The sequence below is a fragment of the Heterodontus francisci genome, chromosome 19, assembly GCF_036365525.1.
Source record: "Heterodontus francisci isolate sHetFra1 chromosome 19, sHetFra1.hap1, whole genome shotgun sequence".
NCBI classification, from domain to species: Eukaryota; Metazoa; Chordata; class Chondrichthyes; order Heterodontiformes; family Heterodontidae; genus Heterodontus; species Heterodontus francisci.
In genome coordinates this window covers 47,276,848-47,299,941 of record NC_090389.1, presented here as the reverse complement: position 1 = coordinate 47,299,941, position 23,094 = coordinate 47,276,848, and the positions used below count along the sequence as shown (strand labels likewise).

At 40.7% G+C, this 23,094-nt stretch overlaps 1 protein-coding gene across 6 annotated transcripts in view; it reads right to left on the bottom strand.

The window, feature by feature from the left end:
• The window catches only part of magi1b (membrane associated guanylate kinase, WW and PDZ domain containing 1b), a 492,316-nt gene that overhangs the window by 20,052 nt on the left and 449,170 nt on the right, over window positions 1-23,094 (bottom strand). For 2 of the 6 annotated variants that reach the window (XM_068051572.1, XM_068051575.1), the window contains 6 exons: window positions 20,615-20,902; window positions 18,580-18,780; window positions 15,220-15,310; window positions 13,834-13,885; window positions 6,383-6,526; window positions 2,365-2,503 (listed from right to left, as the gene is read on the bottom strand). In XM_068051572.1, coding sequence (XP_067907673.1) covers window positions 2,365-2,503; window positions 6,383-6,526; window positions 13,834-13,885; window positions 15,220-15,310; window positions 18,580-18,780; window positions 20,615-20,902 — 915 coding nt within the window. The remainder of the gene's footprint in view (window positions 1-2,364; window positions 2,504-6,382; window positions 6,527-13,833; window positions 13,886-15,219; window positions 15,311-18,579; window positions 18,781-20,614; window positions 20,903-23,094) is intronic. The other 4 variants (XM_068051574.1, XM_068051573.1, XM_068051576.1 and 1 more) reach the window with 4 other exon arrangements.

Genomic DNA, 23,094 nt, shown 5'->3' with positions numbered 1-23,094 from the left:
GTGTACTGTTTCGCAAAACAATGAAGCTGCTCAAATGTTAGTCTGAAGGCTTGCAATTCAATTTGCCAAAATAAGAATCTGATGCAATCACAAGTCGCAGTCTTCTGGACTGCAATATAACAATTTAAGTTTCATATCTTGTGTAATAATGACAAAATCTGTAAAATTCAGGTCTGTAAATCAATAAACAGGGCTGTATAAATCAAATTACAGAAAGCATAAACTATTTGTGGCAAAATGCCTTGCGGTTCTCTCTGAATGATGAGAATAGGCATGAAATACGAGTGTGACACTTTACCACAATTTTAGAAGAATCATACGGTGGAACTTTTAATTTCAGGGGAAGTATATAACAGGTATTATCAGATTTGTCACCCAGTATGTGCCCTGTCCAATTTCCTTTCTATTGCCTTCAAATGGAAAAGTAAAATTGGACAAGGTGTATAGCAGCCAGCCAATCTGATATTTCCTGTTACATACCCATACGATTGTTGAAAATTCCAGTGATACTCTCGACAACATAATCAAGTGTTATGTACTACAGATGCACTTTTCAAGTTTTCATAAGGAAACAAGATTGGAAAATGAAATTATCAATATTATGCCTCCTTCTCCTTCATAATTTTATTTTGAATGTTTACCTTTTAAAATAAAGTCTTGGGGCAATTGCTTGTGTTGTCAATAAAACTTTGAAATAGCATTATTTTTAGTTGGTGGAACCAATGGTGTTGATGGATAAAGTGGACATATCCAACTGTAATGGAATGTTGCATCTTTGTGAAAAGCCAACTATAGCAAATACAAAACACCAGGGTGATCCTTGTAAACAGCTTGCGTCCCACAATGTAGGCAAATGAGTCCTGCTCGCATGATCAGTTGGAAACCTACACTCATGAACGTAAGCATACTCATGAATATATGGCTGAATGGATATAGATGCAACATACTATGAGCCTTTATATATAAGGCAGTAAGATGGAAGCAGCAAATATTGATTTATCTACCAACCGTATTTTGATTAGGGCCCATTAAGTAGAAGCAAGACTCCCCGTGCTTGTCACTTCTCATGCATGAGGAGAGATTAGGAGGTATCATCGCTGAGGGCAGAACGAAGAGCCCAACACCCAGGAAAGATGAGAAAGAAAAAGAGCAGAAGATAGATTTAGATTCCCTATTAGTAAGCAGCAACAGGATTGATCACTCTGTTGATCATGGAAAGATGTTTATTATTGTTCCAGTCAGATTGTCCAGGCAAAAACAATTAGACTGCAAAGACAACAGTTGCAGAACCAAAGGATACAGCAAAAAGAGCACCAGGAAGTTCTACTGGGAAATGTACTCCATTTTTTTTTATCACAATACAAAAAGTCAAAATAGCATGTAAACAATGACTCATTTAAATATTTACAAGCTACATTTAAATCCATGGAACGTTATGTATCATATTAAAAGTAATTACAGAACTTGTTACAAAAATATATACCCTTACAGATAGTTGAGACTCATCACTTCGATGGAGATTAAAAAAAAATTCAAAAGCTTAGGAAGTTCAGAATTCTATTTTTGGGAACTATATTTTTTTTAAATTAATATATAATCCCATTCATTTGGATTCAAGAGAGCTGTTAGTAGATTTAGGTGTTCAAATTCATAGTCTCCTGTAAAACTTCATAAACCTTTCAAGGAGGCAGCAAGATATTAAACAAATCATAAAGAGGATCTGAAATTATTTCTTTTGAGTCAATCAACTTGTTAAAGAGAAAATATCACTTCGAAAGGGTCTGAAGCATGAGTTCTGCAGATTGCAAATGTAAAACTAGCCTGTAATTATCCCAAAAATTTGACAGGTAATTGAGATTGTTCTGTGCTGTTAATGAAAAACTAAAGGTTCGTAACTGAAAGAATGACTATAAAATATGACGTTTTCAAGATGCTTTATGAAAACATGATAATTTAAATTAATAAATATTAGAACACTTCTATTCAATTTTTGGCCATCGGGTGTAAAATCAGTTTGTGGTTTCGTTTCCCATTTAACTAAATCATGCTACGTTTTACAGTTGTATACTCACTAAGCACCTGAACAGAGAATTTAATACAGTAAAATATTTTAGTTGCAAAAAGATGTTGTCCTGACTACTCTGTATACATCCTTATATTTACTCCGGCCCATTCTAAAGCAAAACAGTGAATGTGCAGAATTAGTGTCAGCAGATTAGAACCAAACACTGTGCGTAAACATAAGATATTTGTGAAAAGAAGAAAAATTTCCCAAATCTTAACAGAAAAAAACAAGAGAGAGAAAAAATATCACTCATCGTGTGACTGTATGGGAGAAAGTAACATTTTCATAGGGCAACCCACCATATTCTGGCACATAACCATTTCCACGTTTCAGAAATAGGCAGACTCTCCGACCACCATTTTTAATCAGTTCTATAGCACGAGAATGCTTCATGTTCTTGGTCGTTTCTCCATTGATCTCCAGAATTTCATCTCCAACCTAAAAATGAGATAATCATAAACATAAATAAGATTTCATATGAGTAGCACAAGGGGACCTTCGAGAATGTCAGATATTTCTAAATAGGCCAAATATTTTTTGTTCCCTCTTCCAATTATTCCCCTTTTCTTCTAAAGCTGCTGATTTATACTGGGTTAAGGTTCCTCAGGCACCAGAGGCCGTGTGGTAGTTTTCTCAAGTGACCAGTTTTTACAACAGTGAGACTCATCAGGCTGAGGGTAAAGGGTAAACGTCACAGCTGTGCCTAATCCTAGGTGTGTACATACACATGCACATTTTCCAGCTGGGACTACTGGATCATGTTGAAAAGTGGGAACGCTGACTGATTTTTTCCTCCCCACAGTTCAGGGGTACTGAGGCCAATTTTAATAACCCTATCACTGCTCAGACTGAGCCAAGTTCCCGCACAGAGCAGCAATTGAACCTGGGACTTTCCTAGTCTTTATGGCTCAGTAGACGTTTTGCACTTAAAAGTTGGTCAGAGATGTTTAACCAAAAACTCACAAACAAATGTACGGAAACCTCAGCAAAGTGAATGCTGTGGAAAATAATTGCAGCTGATGTGTCATTGTGTTAGGTACTTGTTGAAAAATAACGTGTTTTGTTGAATGAAATGACATGGAAATGCATTAAAATCTAGACGCAACTATTAAGCATCACCACCAGCTGGAAAACAGACAAGGGGAAAATTGAAATAATCTGTGTCTGCCTGATTGTCGCATGAACCCCTGTAAAATACAATCACAACTTGATGAAGCTTGTAATTTTATTAGATGCCAAAGATTACATCCAGTGAAACAAAGTTAATCATTTCAAGATAACATGAGAATAGATCATGCTAAATTGGGTTAAGTCAGGCACCTGTATCTCAACAATGCTTTTGTTTCAGTCCAAATTTATGCACACCAAAAATACTACAATGATTACTGAACACCCTGAGGATTGTAGTAATATTTCTGTACCAAAGTTTTGGGACAGGAATGTCATGAATCTGTGCATTTCTTAATTCCAGCATTAGTGGAGAATAATTTTTGGAGCTGAGACAAGAACCAACATCTGTGCAAACTGAAAAAACGTTGAGTTTACAGGAGTTAAAAACTTTTTCAGATGTCCAAGTTTGCACAGCTTTCCTTCCATGTAGCATCTGTGAAAATGGTTTCCTGCCCAGTCTCTAATCATGAATGACTACAATTAAAGAAACAACCATCCAGAAGGAAAGAATATTATGAGTAGAATTTTTGGAACAAACTTTAAAAAAAAACTGTAATCTTGTATTTTGGAGCGCACTATTGAGATATTACTAGAATCCCAATGGTTTAAAGAGGATTATACTTTGTATAAATAACAATTTCAGCTATAAATAGGTAGCAGTACATGGAGGGAGCTAGGCCACTTTAACATAACTTCAATGGAAAGTAAAATGGAGTAGGGAGGTGGCGGTATAAAACAGGTGACCTGATTGAATCCCATCAGTCTCCTGCCGTAGAATTTCCCCCATAAAGATTCCAGAAAGGATGTACTCAGCCTATGCTTTTAAAGTTTCCTGATGTAGAAATAAATACCGGCAAAATTAACTGCAACAGTATTGCCTCAAAGTAATATCTGTGTGCTACGTGTATGAAAATAATAGGCAAGCTTTATGATTTTGTTACACATAGCACACAGAGGAAATCTTCTCCCAATCATATAACTAAGAGGACCTTAAAGAACAAGAAAGGCTCATGTAAAAATAAGGACTTGCATTTATATAGCGCCTTTCACGAGCCGCTTTATAGTCAATAAAGTACTCTTGAAGTGTATGCACTGTTGTAATGTATGAAACACAGCAGCCAATTTGCGCATAGCAAGCTCTCACAAAGAGCAATGTGATAATGACCAGATAATCTATATTTTCTGCATTTGTGATGTTGGTTGAGGAATAAATATTGGCCAGGACATGGGGATAACTCCCCTGCTCTGAAAAAAAACTAGCAAATAATTCACAAACTAAACAGGGGGATCAAACTCAACCTGTAGTTTACTGAAACAGTTGCTAATCTGCTCATGTAGTCATTTCAGGACATTGCATTGGAACCTTCCATTGTCCTTCTGTATTGATGTTCTTTATTACTGTAGTTTAAGACTCCTAATCTGCTTAATTTAATGTTTTCTTATTAATATTTATGAGCTGCTATTTCAATCAAGGCAAGCTAAAGTGAGAAACCACTTTACTGTGAATGTATATGAATTACTTATAAGGAACTCAATTGCTAAAAACGGTCATGAAGATATATTCGGTTTGCAATCCACAACAGCGACTGTTAATATTCATCTTCACCTCATGTCAAAGGTGTATGAAAAATCCCTCAGTATGCATGTCTTCTTGTTCATTGTTAGCACATCATGCATTAATTAAATATAGTCACAAAACGAAAATGAGAGAGTGATGGGCAGCATTTCTAATGGAGTAAGACAGGTCAGTTATCATACCACTGCAAGGAAGGGCAATGTTATTCCAAAACCTTTTGACCTTAAAACCAGAGCTTCATCATTTTAAGCTAGCAAATATTTACACTGCTAATGAGGTCGGCCCATTCAGGCTAGGATCACTGTAAATTATTCACTTTAAGTGACTAATGTATCAATATTTTCTCCTTGAAACAGAAAGATCAAAACTCATAATAATCATCTAGGTTTTGCTTGGAATACATCCATGCAATGTTATAAATTCCCAGCCTTTTCTGGTTATTCAAATTCTTTAATATTTGAGTTTGTAAACTCATTTGGAAGTTGTTAATTGTATTCAGTGGATATTAATTTGAGACTCATATCATCAGAGTAGACTATATGGCCCGTGCTCATAGATATAGGAGATAGCTGAAAGAGCTTTTTTTGGTGTTGGAGGTACACAGTATGTAATCTGTGTCTCTGCAAATGAATAAAGACTAAGCTCCAGTATTCTGTCCTTTAACACCTGGCTATCTGGGTTTCGATAGAATTTCGGGTATCATTTTTCAGCCACAGTAAATTACTTTACTCCACAAACTAGAATGTTCAATCTTAAAATAAATCAATACTTTAAAGAGATGACAATCAACTGATGCAATGCTTCATCTCTCATTTGACTTTGGTAGTAAGAAGAGCAGAATTTTTTTAAAAAGGTGAGACATTTTAAAATGTTGATGTTCAGAGAGACAGGAGGCAATTAGGAAGGCAAATGGTATACTTCCCTTTATTGCAACAGCATTGGAGTGCAAGAATACTGAAGTCTTGCTATAATTGTACAGGTGTTTGGTGGGATCACTCCTGGAGTACTGTGCAGATTTAAGGAAGGATATACTTGCCTTGGGCTCGGTACAGCGTACAGCGAAGATTCAGTAGATTGGTTCCTATGATGAGAAGCTGAGTAAACTGGGCCTATACTGTCTGAAGTTTAGAAGAATGAGAGGTGGTTTCCCCTGACTGGGGGAATCTAGAGCAGGGGAGGGCAGTCTCAGGATAAGGGGTTCATCATTTAGGACTGAGATGAGGAGAAATCTTTTCACTAAGAAACTTGTGAATCTTTGGAATTCTCTACCCAGAGGGTTCTGAATGCACCATCGTTGAATATATTCAGGGCTGGGATAGAAACATATTTGGTCTCTCAGGGAATCAAGGGATCTTGGAGGCAGGCGGGAAAATAGAGTTGATGCAGAAAATCAGCCGTGATCGTATTGAATGAGGGATTAGGCTTGACGGGCCATATAGTCTACTCTGATGATATTTCTTGATGTTCCTATAAGCTTGATAGCATTTTTCAAAGATAGAACCATCTGTCCTGGTATCTAATAATTAATAAATGAACCATATGTTGTTTGACGCTGCATTACATTTACTCACCTTCATTTTACCATTTCTGATGGCAGCACCATCCTCAGCTAATCGGAGTACATACAGATCCATGTTGTATTCACGCCCACCGCGAAGACTGAATCCAAAACCCTTTGGCCCCTTATCCAATTCTACAGTGTACTGTTCAGGCTCCTTCAAGATAAAAATTACATAGAACAATGTTTACAGAAAAAATAAAGAGAGATGTGTTCTTGAATTTTGAAATCATGAAAACATTCACAACGACAAATCTACATTGAAGAAAGCTAGGAAAATGAGTGCCACTTATATCCCTCTAATCTCTCTGGTAACATGCCTAATTGATTTTTTTTTAAAAAGGGGTAATCCTGGCCTGGGAGAATTTTGCAAATTAACACCATCAAATTGTTAGGACCCAGTTATATTATAACTCCTCCCTGTCCAAGCAACAAGAAATTGCCAGAACTGGGCAAGATTCAACGTATCCAGGTCTCCTCAGTTTGTGCAGGAGTTTGCTGATTTCCTGCCTAAGTAGAACCTCCATGGAATTTTGTGGTCAGCAATTTTTTTTTCTTTTGCTGTTTGTTCTCCACTGGTTTTTCCAGCGAAGCTATCTTCCTGCCCAGACAACCAATTGAAACCAAGAGCAGGGACCATTATCTCAGAATAAATCTTAACCATAGTTTTCTTCGACAGACAGAAATCTCTTTGGTGTCATGTGGATCTACTAGAATTAGTCATTCCTGCAGATATACCTTCTCTATTTGAACACCATTGTCACTCCCTTTCCTTTCCCCAACATCATAATACATAATGTATTCAAAATCTTACGTCTGCGCACACTTCTTATATCAATTAACTTTTCCCATTAGAAACTTCTATGTCCCCATATCCAGTGGAAACTGCCGACGTGAACTTGTCACATTGTAACTGCAACCTCCTGCCAAGGCTGGCATTGTAGTGCCTCAGTTTTGTATTGCTCAACTCCTTAGCCTGTACTGCAGAAAAACTCATATGCTCCAATCAACTATACTTTCCAAATTGCCACGTTTTGTAGAAGCATTATATATAAATAAAGAGCGGAATGTATGACTTTAAAATGGGGACTGAATTACATCCACATGCCCTGGTTCATTCACCCATTGCTTTCTAACGGTAAGACTACATTTGGTCTTGCCTCACTGCAATGCTATGATTATTAAATGTTATCGATAATAAAACATGATTACATAGTTCAGCTATCATTCTAAATACTCAGCCTTGTCTCTCCAATGGCTACTTAATTGGGCTCAGCTATTCTCAACTTGCACAGTTCAGTTAAGTGCAGGTTTCATCTTCTACTGGAGATCTGTAGTAAGCAAACTTAGTATCACACAAAATGCAACTTATGGTTTAATAAGAGATCCTTTTTTAATCGACTCATATCATGAGGTCAGCAAGTACTACTCCTGTTACTCAGTGAAAAGCAGGTGCTAACCATAAAGAACAGGGTTGCTAAATATATGTTTCTTTTTACCCTCTTTTGGGAGAGAGAAAGGCACTTGATTATAATATTGCCATCACAGAGACGTCAGTTCCTGTGGCTAGCTCTCTCTTGGACTCTGCTGCTTCTATAGAAGTTCTCTGAACCCAGAACCCCTTTAATTCCTGTGTTTTCCTCTTACCCTTCTCCATAGTTGTGATCTTCCATCCTGAAAATTTATTGATAGAGGCCCACCTTTGGAATCATTAAATTCAAGTGAAATTTTTCTTTTAAATTAAAAGGGGGACACTTTTTTTCTCTCCATCATAAATGACTTTCAATGCGGTTACATTCTGAGAAATTGCATGCAGCAAAATAACATCTTCCTGTGCTTTCATTAGTGGGTCTTTAATTATAGAGAAAAATAGGCATTTCCATTGTTTGAAACAAAGAATTGTTCTCCCCTCCACACATATTTCAGCTATTTCAAAGCAGTGGTTTGTACTTTTGCATAATGTCTGTCTTTGTTCAAACTCCACTAATATTTGGACAGATACTTGTGGCTGGATTTTGTGGAGGAGGCAGGGCTCCTGGCACCGGGCTAAAAAGGCAAGGGGAGTCCTGTTTCAGCCTTTTTGTGCCCTCCTGGAGCAATCCTCAGTTGTTTGCCAGCCTGTGTCTCGCATGGGGATCCCGCCTCCAAGAGCTGCCGGCCAATCAGAGGGCCGGCAGCTCAGCAGTATCGGCGACACCACCAGGAGTGGTGGCCACTGCTGGTACTGCAGAGCCCAGACCTCAGGTAAGTCAGGTGGGGTCGCCGAGGCTAGTCTGGAAGGCCCCAGCGAGGGGGGGTGGGCATGAAGTCCAGGGCCATGGAGTTTTAGGTTTTGCTGGCAGGGATCCTCCATCCCAGCAGCAGTGGGAAGAGGCCCTTCAGTGGCCGTTAATAGACCACTTAAAAGCCTCAATTGGCCTCTGGGTGGGAAGGCTGTCAGCGGCCTATCGCACCCCTGGCAAAATTGGTTGCCGACGGTGTGGCAATGGGCCCTCTGCACCCACCCCCCCCACCCCCCACCTCCAACATCGCCTCAGGTGTGGCCCATAAATCCAGTCATTGGTGTCATGGCAGTATTTATCCTTGGTTTGGGGATCTTTTCTGTCAGAGACACTAAATTGTTTGCATAGGTCATGCAATATTGTGAGTACAGTGGTGGTGATATTTAATCCCTGTGCTTCTAAGTTTCTGATTTTACCTGTGAGTACCACTGAGTTGAGGCAAGGCGTCTACCCAGAGAGTCGAGGGAACACAAAATTAAGGGAAAGTCACATGCCTAACAACCGGATCAGATTTCCCTATCAAAGAGCTGCAGTGTGTGGCCCAGGAATAGAGTATGGATGGTGTGGAGGGCTCCATTCATCTTCACTTCATTTAAAAAATATTGCAATGCACCACAATTCTCAATGTAAAATAAATGTACAAGAAATGTACTTTTATTAAGTTAATTTATCATGAAGTGATTCCCTAATGCAGCCAATTCATCTCCCTCCAGGACAGCAGAAACTGACAGGCTCACTGTAATTTCTATCTCTTTGGATGTTTGAGGGATGTGTTCACACTGCAGCTGCAGTCTGTTCAGGCCACCCACCTGTAAAATGGTGCTCCTGGAGCATTCTACTCTGCTTTTAATTAACATCAAACATTTCTATTTGGCAGACGCAATATAGCTTCTGCCACGAGCAATATCAAGTTGAGGAATGCAGCTTTTCAAAGGTAAAATCTTAGGTATGCCAAGCTATTAAAAAATTACAAGCCATGATCCATACATTTGGAAAGCTATTTAAATTTCATTTTTATACGTTACATTAATAAGGTTAACAATGTAATTAAAGACGTGATAATAAAATGTCTGTTATCAGAAGAAGAAACAAGAACGCTCTAATTCTTTTCAATTAATATTCTCCAAATTGTTGGATGCCAGTCAAGTATGGTCATTAAACCCATTTAGCTTCTTTTCTCTATAAAGGATGAACTGGCAGCTGCTCCCTATCTACGTGACTGAGAACATTTTGAGTACAAGGCCTGTGTTCAGAAAGAATAACTTTAAAACAAACGTTTTGAAAATCCAGGGGCCACCATGTCTGTGGGTATGCCAGAACTGTACCCATCAGTACCCTCCTGTATTTGTGGAATCAGTGGGAGGGTACCTAACTGACATGGGTCAGTGGACACATGCAGTACTATGGGTGCCTTGACTGCCCCTCATGGGCCATTCAATTGAAATTTTGCCAACCTAACCACTTTTGTGAGGGGTGGGGGCGGGGGGGGGGGGTTGCCCTAAGACCAAACCCCCCTCCGCCCCGGCGCCAATGATCATCCCTTCGCCAATCTCCCTACTGACCCTTCTCCACCCTTGCCAAGTAAGGGGTCAATCCTGATGACTTTACATAAATAAATTTGGCAGTTATACAAGTTAAACAGTTTCTCTGGTCTGATGCCCACTCATAACCCCACAGTGAGTCATGTACCAGACATGTGGAGGCTGGTATGCTCAGTCTTATAAGGTATGCCTCCCACAGGATAATGAAGTTTTGAAAACTTGGCTCCCTGATGCACACAAAAAAAATCAAATTGATTGAAAAATCAAACTTTTTCAAAACTATATTTTAAATTTAGTGACTCCCTATGTTAATTGCATGTTCTCTTGATTCAGCCTTGGAATACTGCATGCCTTTTTTTACCCTATGATCCAGTTTCTTGTTCTGTGATACAATGCCACCACAAACAATTTTCAACAGATGAAGAAAATATTTTATTAAAAGATTTACCTATAAAAAAGATCTTGACAGTCAAACCCATGATGATAGTAAGCAGAATGGAGTTCCTTCTTTAATCTGATGGAACCCTTTTTGAGATATCTGACATAATAGTGCAATGTAGGGAATAATAAAACATTTGCTAAGATAGGCCTATTGTTTGGAGGTAGAAAGGAAACAGAAATATTGATAATTTTTTTCCTATACTGTTAGCATTGGCAGACAATTGGCAATATAGAGCATCACAGCTTAGTCTAATCGAGTTCCTAACCAGTATCAATATATCTCCACCAGGGGTCACTTGATAGCCATCAGGAGTGGGAACCCAGACTTTTTTTCTCCTCTCAATGCAGAAACACGAAGCCAATTGTCGCATACTGAGATATGTGTTGAGATCCACTACTTGGCCAGCACAGGGTAAGGAGCAAACCTGGGACCTTCTTGTTGGATACTGGACAGTGGCCGGAATTTTACGGTGGATGAATGGGAGCCGGACTCCGATGTGTAAGTTGGTGGCGAACCCGCTTCCGCCTATCCTGGGGATGTCTCATATTTTACGGATCCCCAGACTTTAATTGTCCCGAGGCGGGACTTCCACCCACTTGAGGGAGGAGGTCCCGCCTCATTGAGCTGCCAGCCAATCAGCGGGCCGGCAGCTCTTAGTCCCAACAGCACCTCCTGGAGCGGTGGCCACTGTTGGGACTGCAGCCCAGCCGACGCCATGGATCGAGGCGGGAAAGTAAGTAGGGGCATGCCTCACCAGGGGGATCGGTCCTTCCCTGGTGAGGCTGGAGTGGTCCTTTGGGGGGAGGGGGGGTGTCTTGGATCCTGGGGGTGGGTTGGGAGGCGGGGGTGGCCCTCAATCGGGCACCCTGTGCCCGACTGCCATGCCCCACCCCCGGGGCACGGAAAGGCCAGCAGCTATTGCTGGGCAGCCTTTCACGTCCCCAGCACACCCACTTGCCACAGGTCAAATACTCGTGCAGGCAGGCGAGGGCCCTTAAATGACCGTTAAGTGGCCACTTAAGGGTCTTGATTGGCCTCAGATGGGTGGGCCGTTTCCCACCCCCTACCTGACCGCCGTAAACTTGTCCAGAGGCAGAATCGGGGAGGGTAAGACTCCCGGAGCTTGTCACTCAATTTTACGCCACCCCCATGCCACCATCCGACCCACTGGGGCAGCGTAAAATTCCAGCCAGTGCATCTACTAATTGAGGTATCAGAAGTTTTGTTTGTAAAATATTCATTTTAGTCTAATTGAAATGCAAAGAGAGATTCATAGCTTGACTGTGGTCTGCAGAACCATTCAATACTAGATGACAAGAAAAATTGTCATTATTGTGGCTCCATAAATCAAATCAAGAACCATACCATAAAAGACCCCGATTCACTCAAATGTTTCAGTACCCATTACCTATGGTTACACTGGGTTTACATACTGAAGAAGACAAGAAAGCTTGGAGGAAGAAAGGCTATTTGACCCTTCAAACCCTTTCTAACCCAAAGATGTTCACATTCATATCAGCCCTCTTACTGCTTTTTTATTCTTTATTGACTGGCAACGCCAGCATTTGTTTCCCATCCGTAATTGCTCTTAAGAAGGTGGTGGTGAGCCGCCTTCTTGAACCATTGGAGTCCGTATAGTCCATCTGTTTGTTTTCTGTCATGGTTTGATACAACTGAGTGGCTCACTAAACCATTTCAGAGGGCAGTGAAGAGTCAACCACATTGTTGTGAATCTGGAGTAACATGTAGGCCAGATTGGGTAACGACAGCAGATTTCCTCCCGTGAAGGACATTCGAGAACTAGATGGTGTTTTACGACAATCCAGTAATTTTGAATATTAATGAGACTAGCATTTTATTCCAGATTTATTAATAATTGAATTTAAATTTCCCCGGGTGCCATCGTGGGATTTGAACTCATGTCGCCAGAGCATTAGTCAGGGCCTCTGGATTACTAGCCCAGTAACGTTACCACTATGCTACTGTTCAATAGTGTATATCCAATAAGCAATTCAGGAGAAAATTTGTTACTCAGAGAGAGGTGACTATGTGGAATTCTCTACCACATGGAGTAGCTGAGGTGAATAGCCTGGATGCATTTAAAAGGAAGCTAGATAAGTACATGAGGGAGAAAGGAATGGAAGAGTAAACAGATAGGGTTAAACAAAGTACAGTGGGAGAAGGTTCCTGTGGAGCATAAACAGTTGCATAGATCTGTTCGGCTGAATGGCCTGTTTCTCTCCTGTAAAATTCGATGCAAGTTTTGCATCATTAATTTATAAAACAAAATTTAAAAAATCAGAAAGAACATTGCAGAAAATGCACTTCTTTGTTTCTCAGTGAAACTGCTCTCACTGGACTGCATGATTTATGATCATCTTGTATTAACAAAAATATTGGCATTTTTAAATCATATACTGATTTCCAACAAATTTGGAAAGAGATACAAAGGCATTCATCCTATGCATTTATTTCCACTCAGTTTAAGCACTTCATTTGCAATTGGTACACTAATAATAGTGCACCAATATACCTAAACTTAATGATTGCAAGTTCAAACCCTTCTTAAGACATGTTTGGATTAAAGTCACACGTTAGTAAGTAGTTTAAACTAGCTGCTTTTAGCTAACTTCTTCCATTCAGGAAATAATTGCTGAGGCTAAAAAGTAATTCTCAGAAGCAACGTCAGCTGCGTTACCTAAACACTGAAAAATCGAGGTAAAGTGGCATGCTAGTGCAATAAGGTATTGGTACACAAACATGTTATGCTACATGGTGGTAAAAATTTCATCTTGTATCATGAGTTTCCACCTCTAACCCTCATCAAAGCCTTTTGAGGCAGGTGTGAAGCAGGCAGTGGATGTCAAGCAGGAGGCAGACATTCCCCCATGAAGATGAGGTAACACAGCAGAGAACAAATTAACCCAGTCCACTTGAGTACTTCCTAGCTGATGGTCTGAAAGTAGCCTCTTTGCTGATGAAATAGTGTGTGGGCGACAATAAAATTACATTAGAACTTTTTAAATTGGCAATTTTCCCTTACTCAAACCTTTCCACTCATCTCAGCAAGTACTAGGTTTAGGATAAAAACATTGAACATGATGTTGAGGGGTAGTCCCATCTTGTAAGTGGCCTTGATCTAATGGTGCTACACCAGGCACTGCATCTATTTCCAGTAATTAAAGCCTGAGTCACTTACCTGAGCCGACTTATAATCAAACGATACATCTGGCTTTGGTTTTGTGTTATTCCTTCAAACAAAATTAAAAAGCACCAATTAATTTTTCAAGTTATTTATTCACAATGAGCTTAAATGCTATGATGGAAAACAGTAGTAATTTTACAGAATAACATAAAATCAAGCTGTAAATTCTTCTGCATTACCACAACAGCCTGGATATTGTGGTTGTAATGATGGTGAAACTATCAGCGTTCACTGTCATGAGCAGTTAAGTGCGAAAAGCCATCAGTGATTCTTTGCTCCTCCATGGAGTGTGCTGAAGTTCCCAAAGATGACAATGTTAGAAATCACTGAACTGACGGAAACTTCCTGTTTTATGCTGTAATATCACTGTTAACCACCCCCCCTCCAAAAAGATTATGCCTTATTAATGGGCTGTAACTGGGTTTTTAACTCTGTTCTATGTCATAATTACTGCTGAAGAACCTCTCTGACATTGGAATTGTGTAATGTGATATTGTCTGTTGCCTCCGGCTCGGCTATGAAACTCTTCCTGTGGATAGCTTCAGTAAAACAAATTGTGTATTGTCAAATTTTTCCATTGGGATAAAAATTCCCTTTTTTTTCGTATAATAAATGAACTTTAAAACATTTATTTTATGATATTTCAGCCTCTAACGTGCATGTCCCAAACTTTATTTTACTCTCAGTAAAATGTATAAGTGAAGGATAATCAGTGCATTTTACTTCCTAGATTTTTGTCTGTTTGGAATTCTTCAATGTGATTTGCTGCTTACCTTGCTGGACAACATCACTACTACTAGATGCCAGGACTCTTGACTTGGCGCGAGGCTCTCATTGATGTTGGGAAGGGGGAAATCCACACTAGAGATTGCTAGATCTCTGAGAGTAGCTTTCTTCAACGTCATTGGTAAGTGCAGTCGCAAACTTCGGGCCAAAGACTTTTCTCCAGTTTTACCCTTTTCTCCACCCTCCCCCACCCCATGCACCCTCTGCCCTTTTCTCCTGAAAGTAATGAGTGATGTTGGGGCTCAGCTGTATGATCATTGGTAGCCTTGTCGTAACTTACCCAAATGCCCATCCTTCATGAACAAACCTAGATATTGTTGGATGGCAGGCATGCTTGTCCTTGCCTCCAGCTCAGCAATGAAAATCCTCCCCTGTTGATAGCTTCATTAAACAAACAGACTTCCCATTTTATACTCACCATAACTTTTTTTTTGGGGGGGGGGGGTACATTTAGTGGCATAAGCAGAGGTCACTGGATAGTAAACAACTTGTGAAACTGGACTGATTTTTCTCAGTCCTAACCCAGAAACTATTGGAGTGCTTCCAAACATAGCTACATCATGGAAACCAGTGGACTATAAGGACATATCTTACCGTCCATCCTGTGGTGGCTGCTGGGGGTTATGAGTGGTTGTAATTGTTGCAATCTTTTCTGCATTTGTGAGCAAGGATGGATTGGAGGATTCTGAAAGGAAAGAAAATCTTTAAATAAGGTGCTACACTGATCATTCTAATATCTTCCACATCTTCCACACAGACATGACAATAACACTTACACAGAATAGATTATTAAAAAGTTCAAAGAGAAACATTTCTTCCTTGTTATCAATTCACAAGCATCTGAAACATAGACCGGAATTTAACGATGAGGCAGTGGCCCCGCCCACGCTCAATTTTGCTTGGCTCAGGCCCTTAATTAGCTTCACTCCGTGATTCAGCCTCTCTGCGGCAGAAAGCCACACCTCCAAGTGCTGCGGGCCAATCAGAGGCCTGGCAGTTCTTCAGTCCCTGCAGCGTCACTGGGAGCGGTGGCCACTGCTGGGACTGCATCCAGCAAGAAGAGGAACTATGGACACCGGCCTCCAAAAAGGTAAGTGGGAGTCGGGCCTTTCTGGGGACAATCAGCTCGGCCCTGGAGAGGGGTGGGGGGGTGGTCAGTGTCTAGGGCAAGGGGGTTGTTTTAGAGGGGGCAGTTGGGGGGTCCTTCCGTGGGGCAAAGAGTGCCCAATCAGGAGGGCCCCACGGCAGCCCACAGGTAGGCTGCCAGGTATTACTAGGCAGCCTCCTCAGGTGCCAAAGTGCACATTTTGCTTTTTAAAATTCGTTTATGGAGATGTGGGCATCATTGGCATGACCAGCATTTATTGCCCATCCCTAATTGCCTATAAGAATGTGGTGGTGAGCTGCCTTCTCGAACCGCAGCAGTCCATATGGAGCAGGTACACCCACCGTGCTCTTAGAAGGGAGATCCAGGATTTTGATCCAACGACAGTGAAGGAATGGCGATATAGTTCCAAGTCAGGATGCTGTGTGGATGGAGGGGTACTTGCAGGTGGTGGTGTTCTCATGCTTCTGCTGCCCTTGTGTTTCTAGATGTCGTGGGTTTGGAAGGTGCTGTCTAAGGAGCCTTGGTGCATTGCATCCTGTAGATGGTACACACTGCTGTCACTGTGCATCATGTGGTGGAGAGTGTGAATGTTTGTAGATGGGGTGCCAGTCAAGCTGGCTGCTTTGTCCTGGATGGTGTCGAGCTTCTTGAATGTTGTTGGAGCTGCACCCACGGTATTTATATGACCACTCCAGTTCAGTTTATGCTCAATGGTAACCCCTAGGATGTGGATAGTGGGGAATTCAACAATCGTAATGCCATTGAATGTCAAGGAGAGATGGTTAGATTCACTCTTGTTGGAGATGGTCATTGCCTGGCACTTGTGTGGCACGAATGTTATTTGCCACTTATCAGCCCAAGCCTGGATATTGTCCAGGTCTTGCTGCATTTCTACACTGACTGCTTCAGTATCTGAGGAGTCGTGAATGCTACTGAATGCCACTTCTGACCTTATGATTGAAGGAAGATCATTGATGAAGCAGCTGAATATGGTTGGGCCTAGGGCACCACCCTGAGGAACTCCTGCAGTGATGTCCTGGAGCTGAGATGATTGACCTACAACAACCACAACCATCTTCCTTTGCACTAGGTATAACTCCAACCAGCAAAGAGTTTTCCCCCTGATTCCCATTGACTCCAGTTTTGCTAGGGCTCCTTGATGTCAAATGCTGGTAAAGTAACATCAGCGACGGGAAATGGCCCTTAAGTGGCAATTAATGGGCCACTTTAGGGCCCCAATTGGCCTGGGGTGGGCCGGCTGTTTGCCACCTACCGTGTCACTGGTAAAATAGCAGTGGGGGCAGGTAGGTGATGGGCACAGCACCCCCACTTCCCACACAATTTTACCCACCCCTGCCTCCTAGCCCGCTCCCGTGGGGATGTGTTAAATTCCACCACAGCTTCACTTACACTGAAAATTCTTGGCTACCTAATAACTTTGTTCTTAAACACAACTTTTAAATCATTATAATTTATTATATAAATATATATTATTCTTAATGCTTAATCAGATTGACTATCACAAGTTGAGGGCAATTCAGTTTAACAATATGAATTTTTACCTGACCAGGAATAAAAATGTTTTACTGTATGATTATGTAGCACTGCTGCTTATTTATATATTTCTGCATTTATTCTAGACAGACGTTCACAAGGCATTTTATTATGCACTTTCTATTGAAAAAGAAAATGGATTTAAGAAAAAACCTACAGCACCAGTAAAATATCCTGTAATGCCATGTAATAAAAACAAAATTTGACTTGTTCAGCCACCATAAACTATTGGGTTGAATTGTAAATGTACTGAATCAGGACATGTGACCTCCAAAACACCAGTAAAGATCTTGTTATCCCATGTAATAAAAATTAAATTGACCAAAAAGCAGTGGCCTTGGACATAGGATAATTATGAAAAATTTACAACATATTGTGTGCAGTTTTGGTCTCCTTATCTGAGGAAGGATGTTCTTGCTATGGAGGGAGTGCAGCGAAGGTTCACCAGACTGATTCCTGGGATGGCAGGACTGACGTATGAATAGAGATTGGGTTGATTAGGCTTGTATTCGCTAGAGTTTAGAAGAATGAGAGGGGATCTCATCGAAACCTACTAAATTCTAATAGGACTGGACAGACTAGATGCAGGAAGTATGTTCCCGATAGTGGGAGAGTCCAGGACCAGGGGTCACAGTCTAAGGATAAGGGGTAAGCCATTTAGGACTGAGATGAGGAGAGATTTCTTCACCCAGACAGTGGTGAACCTGTGGAATTCTCTACCACGGAAAGCAGTTGAGGCCAAATCATTAAATATATTCAAGAAAGAGTTAGATATAGTTCTTAGGGCTAATGGGATCAAGGGATACGGGGAGAAAGCGGGAACAGGTTACTGAGTTTGGATGATCAGCCATTATGGTATTGAATGGCGGAGCAGACTTGAAGGGCCGAATGGCCTACTCCTGCTCCTGTTTTTCTATGTTTCTATTTGACAACAGAAGGTCATGTAGGAAACTGGACAGAAAATTGCAAGAGCTGCAAATCAGGAGCATGGACCCCAGGCCCAAGTTCACAATGGGCTCACCAGTCACACAAAACTCTGTGCTGGAATGCTGAATCATTAAAGTTACCGTATCACCTCACTAATGTATAGTATTAAATTGATGTGGCCAGAAACCTTACGTTCCAAAAATCAACAATCTTAATACAACAAAATTAAGGAAATCATGAAAAATAAAAATACATCACAAGTTAAAGCATGAGAATTATTTAAGTAATAATCGAAATCAGCAACATGTAACCAAAGTTTTGTTACTTGTCTTGTCTCTGTAAAAGCGGGAGGGCTGTTAACTCACCATCACCAGGAATGATGCGCAAGGTTACAGTGTTTCCAGCCTCTTTGATCAGGTTGACAATATCCGAGTGGGATTTGTTGGTAATCGAACATCCATTCACAGCCAAAATACGGTCTCCAACTTTAAGCTGGCCGCAACGGTCTGCAGGGCTTCCTTCGATTATCCGACCTATTTTGTGAGGCATGGCTACACATGCATTGCCTGGTTTTGTACAAATTTTAATTGGGAAGGTGGTAAAGATGAACCATTAGGAGAGGAGGACAGGGAGACAGAAGGTCAGGGGTTAATTCACTGTGCCACCAAGCAAAATTAATGATGGAATGCATTACATCCCATGGTTGATGATCAAAACATTGGCAATCAGTTCTACTTAATGCAGCTGTGAAGTGGTAATGTGCAGCCCCCTCTTTCGCCATTTCAAAAACATTTTTTTAGCTGTCAATAGTCAAATATAATTTCCAGCAAGTATCACAGGGTCTTCAGAGGGTGCATGCAGTTCCTACCAGTTAAGAACATGGTCTGTTTCCTTCTTTAATAAAATAATTCAATTGCATTACACCAATGGACATTTGGGACAGGAGGCTAACAAGCAAATGCCAACTGAAAGTGGCAACCCCTACTAAAAGAAGCAGGCACTCTGCTGAGATCTATTATCTCAGCCACATTTAATCATCCCAGATTTCAAAAAGTTTAAATGCAAATCAAAAACATTCATTTCAGTCAGCCTGTAATATTCTAAGCTTTGAGTAGTGTGGGCAGTAAAAGGATAATTGAAATATATTTTGTGAAATATTCTGGGATCGTTAATTTAGATAGCAAAGTATTTATTATACACTGAAATATCTGTTCATAAATACAAAAATGCCTGTTTTTAACAGGGAAAGTGGAAATTCAATTCATGTATGTTTACAACCTTTGGAAATTTGAAGCCTAAAGTGAAAGCCCCATGAATGATGAAATGTACATTTTTAACTGTGTACATTCAGAGATCTGTGCTTTCATCCAGATTAATTAACACAATGGAGAACTGTGTATCAGCATGCATTACACGTGAAAACACAATCAACTTGGGGTAAGGTACTGTAAAACCTCCAAAGGTCGAAGGAGAAACTGTGGTACAGACTCATTCCTTGAGGATTTCAAAATTCTAACATAACACCCAAATGCAAATCAACACTTTAATTGGAGTCTGGTGTTCGCTTCCTGTATTGATTGTGCCAACTTTAGCAGTTCTATTGTGTGGAGTTGTGTCTAAATTTAGCATTTTGCCAATGTTCTGTTCTTTCTCATTGCAGAAAGGCAAGCAAAACCTCAAACCCAGTGAGATCCATTTTAAACCAAGACGTTAGTTTCTATGCTACAGCTTTGATACTCGGAAACAAAAAATGCCACTGATTAAAAATTGTGAGCTGCAGAGTGTGACAGCAAGTAAACTGTGTGGATTCTTATGTAACCTCAAACTTAAAAAAATAATAATTAAAAGCCAGGCTTGAATCAGCTACATTTAATCATTAGCAAAGAAAGCACACTCATTGTAACCCAAAGAATTGCCCAGTTAAGATGAACCACACAAGTAGCAAGGCAAAGCAGAAAGCAGACATTTCATGCAGGGTTTTAGGAAAGTCCAACGACCATATTAAATCCACACACAATTAAGATATCCTACGTTATACCGAGTTACTGTATAGATACAAATAATCTGTTGTTTGAAAACAAGCTTGGTTTAATATTTCCTCAAACAGGACACATTAAATATTTTCAATTTGCTTGTGATTTTATTACAGAAGACAAATTATTAAAAAGAAAGGATGTACTGCCATTAAACAATTTCTATGCATATACAGCTCATCTAAACGATTGGATGAAATATCATATGGGAGTGGGTTCACCAAAGAAGTACTAGTTCAGAGAAATATGAAATCTCTAATAATTTAGTTCACTGGCAAATATGTACACTGTTTCATGTTTGCATCTTAAAATCTGTTATTTTGATTTTGTAGTTTATCCAAATGTATGATCTAATAAGATAACTTACCAAAAGTAGTACCTGCTTCTGGTCGACTCACTGAAGAGACGATAACAAAACCAAAGCCTTCATTTTCTCCACGCCGTATCTCCACATCGTATGGCTGCACACCCGCTCCACCACCAACACCGCCAGTGCCACCACCTCCGGCACTGCCACTCCCAGAGCTCATCGTGTTCAAAGAGTTCTGACTGCCCTGTGGGGTGCGCTTTTCTTCAGTCAGGGAAACTGCTTGGTTGCTGCTATGATGTGATGAGACTGGAGAGGCAGGGATTTCGGTCTCAGACTTTGGAACGGCTGTTGGGTTAAGAGGAGTCAAACAATCGCATTTTAAAACTAAAGAATTGCATTTCAGATGCCATTTGAAAGTTCAGTAAAGCTGAAAGGGTTAGACAAAGAAAACATAGATGACTGATCCATACTTAGTTAACATCAACTGGGGCAGCAGTTGCACTGTGAAAATTATCTACAACAACCTATGCAAGCCGGGTGGGGCTGGTGGGGGGTCTGAAAACAATCCAGGATTCCCAATCCTGATTTATATCCCGTCAACCCTACTGGAAATTCTTATCTGTGAAACCTGGATGAAGACTTGATTAGTCTATGGTGTGATGCCCCACAAAGTCAATCAACTTGCTGCCACTCAGTGTCTAGGTTCACCCTGAATTATGACAAGTTAGAAGGGTTGCCACTGCCTGCTGAACCATACCCCAGAAAGTGTCAGAAGAACAAAAAATGGTTCACATTTTGTTTTTTTTAAACAAAGCTACTAGCCAACAGTGATGCTCTTCATTTCATTAGCGGCAGGGATAAACACAATACAATTTAATCCTCCATGGTCAGTAATCAGATGATTTCAGTTTGCAGTTTCCCTGAAGGCATAATGAATTAATTCACCATATAGGAAAGGATTCCCAACCTGTGTTGAGTAAGCTAGCTTCAGCCTGAGAGAAAATGGGGACATTACAATTAGCCTCAGTACCTTGGATTAGCAGGACAAAAATTAGCCTGGATTAGCAAGACAAAAATCAACCTGAATTCCCACTCCTGAATGCAATCTACAACAACAACTTGCATTTATGTAGTGACTTTAACATAGTAAAAGTCCCAAGGTGCCAGAAGTGTTATCAGACAAAATTTGGCACTGAGTCACCCAAGGAGATATTTGGAAAGGTGATTAAAAGCTTGGTCAAAGAATTAGGTTTTATGGAGTGTCTTAAAGGACAGAGAGGTGGAGACGTTTAGGGAGGAAATTCCAGAATTTAGGGCCTCGACAGTTGAAGGCACAGCCCACCAGTGGAGAGAGGAAGGAAATTAGGAATCCACAAAAGGCCAGAATTGGAGGAACACAAGAGGTCTCAGAGGACTGTAGGATTAAAGGAGATTACAGAGATAGGGAGAGGTGAGGCCATGGAGGGATTTGGACACACGGATGAGAATTTTAACTTTAAGGCATTGCTGGACTGAGAGCCAATGTAGCTCAGCAAGCCGAGGGATGATGGGTGAAAGGGACTTGGTGCGAGTCAGGATACAAGCAGCAGAGCTTTGGATAAGTTGAAGATTATGGAGGGTGAAAGATGGGACGCTGGCCAGAAAAGCATTGGAACAGTCGAGTTTGGAGAAAACAAAAACATGGATATGGGTTTCACCAACAGTTGGGCTGAGGCAGGAGGAGAGATGGGCAATGTCAGAGAGGTGGACGTAGATGGTCTTGATACTGCAGATGATATGTGATCAGAATCTCAGCTCAGGGTCAAATCGGATGTCAAGGTCGCAAACCTGAAATACCTGTTGAAAGTTGGTTCATGAGAACATCAGGTACAGTTGTGCTGCTAGTCATAGTCAAATATCCTGACAACAAACAACTACGGTCGAACTAGTCCATGAATAATGACCACTTATGCGAGGTACAAGAGGGCAACATGTAACTATAGAGGGTTTCCAACTCACTGTAAACTTTCAGATAGAAATTGATAAGTCTGCATACACTAAGATGATGAGATTTAGTAAATCAAAGCTGTGCGATGGGAATGGAGGCGACACACTTACCATGTGAGCAAGATGGGCCTTCTACTTCATTAATGATGACCATTACAGAGTTTGGACTTTTTCTCAACACGTTAACGTACGGCCATAGTAAATGGCCATTTCCATAAGCAGCCAAATCTCTGGTGAACTGCATCCTGTACCACTAGGCATGCCATGAATAGGACAGCAAGGATGAAAAAATTTCAACCTCCTCCAACAGAAACTATTCTGTTCCACCCAAATTCATCACGTCCTCCAATAGCTGGCCACATTCCAAAAGCCAGCGTGCTTTTATTCCCAACAAATATCACATTCCCACCTCCTGCATCACATTTACCTCAGTCACAGGACAGCACTGTGCACAATTTGAAAAGTGACAATTTTGAGCGTATCACAGAGGCACCCTTTACCCAGAATGAATTGCTATCCACATATAAAAAAAGCCCACTGTGTTGAAACAA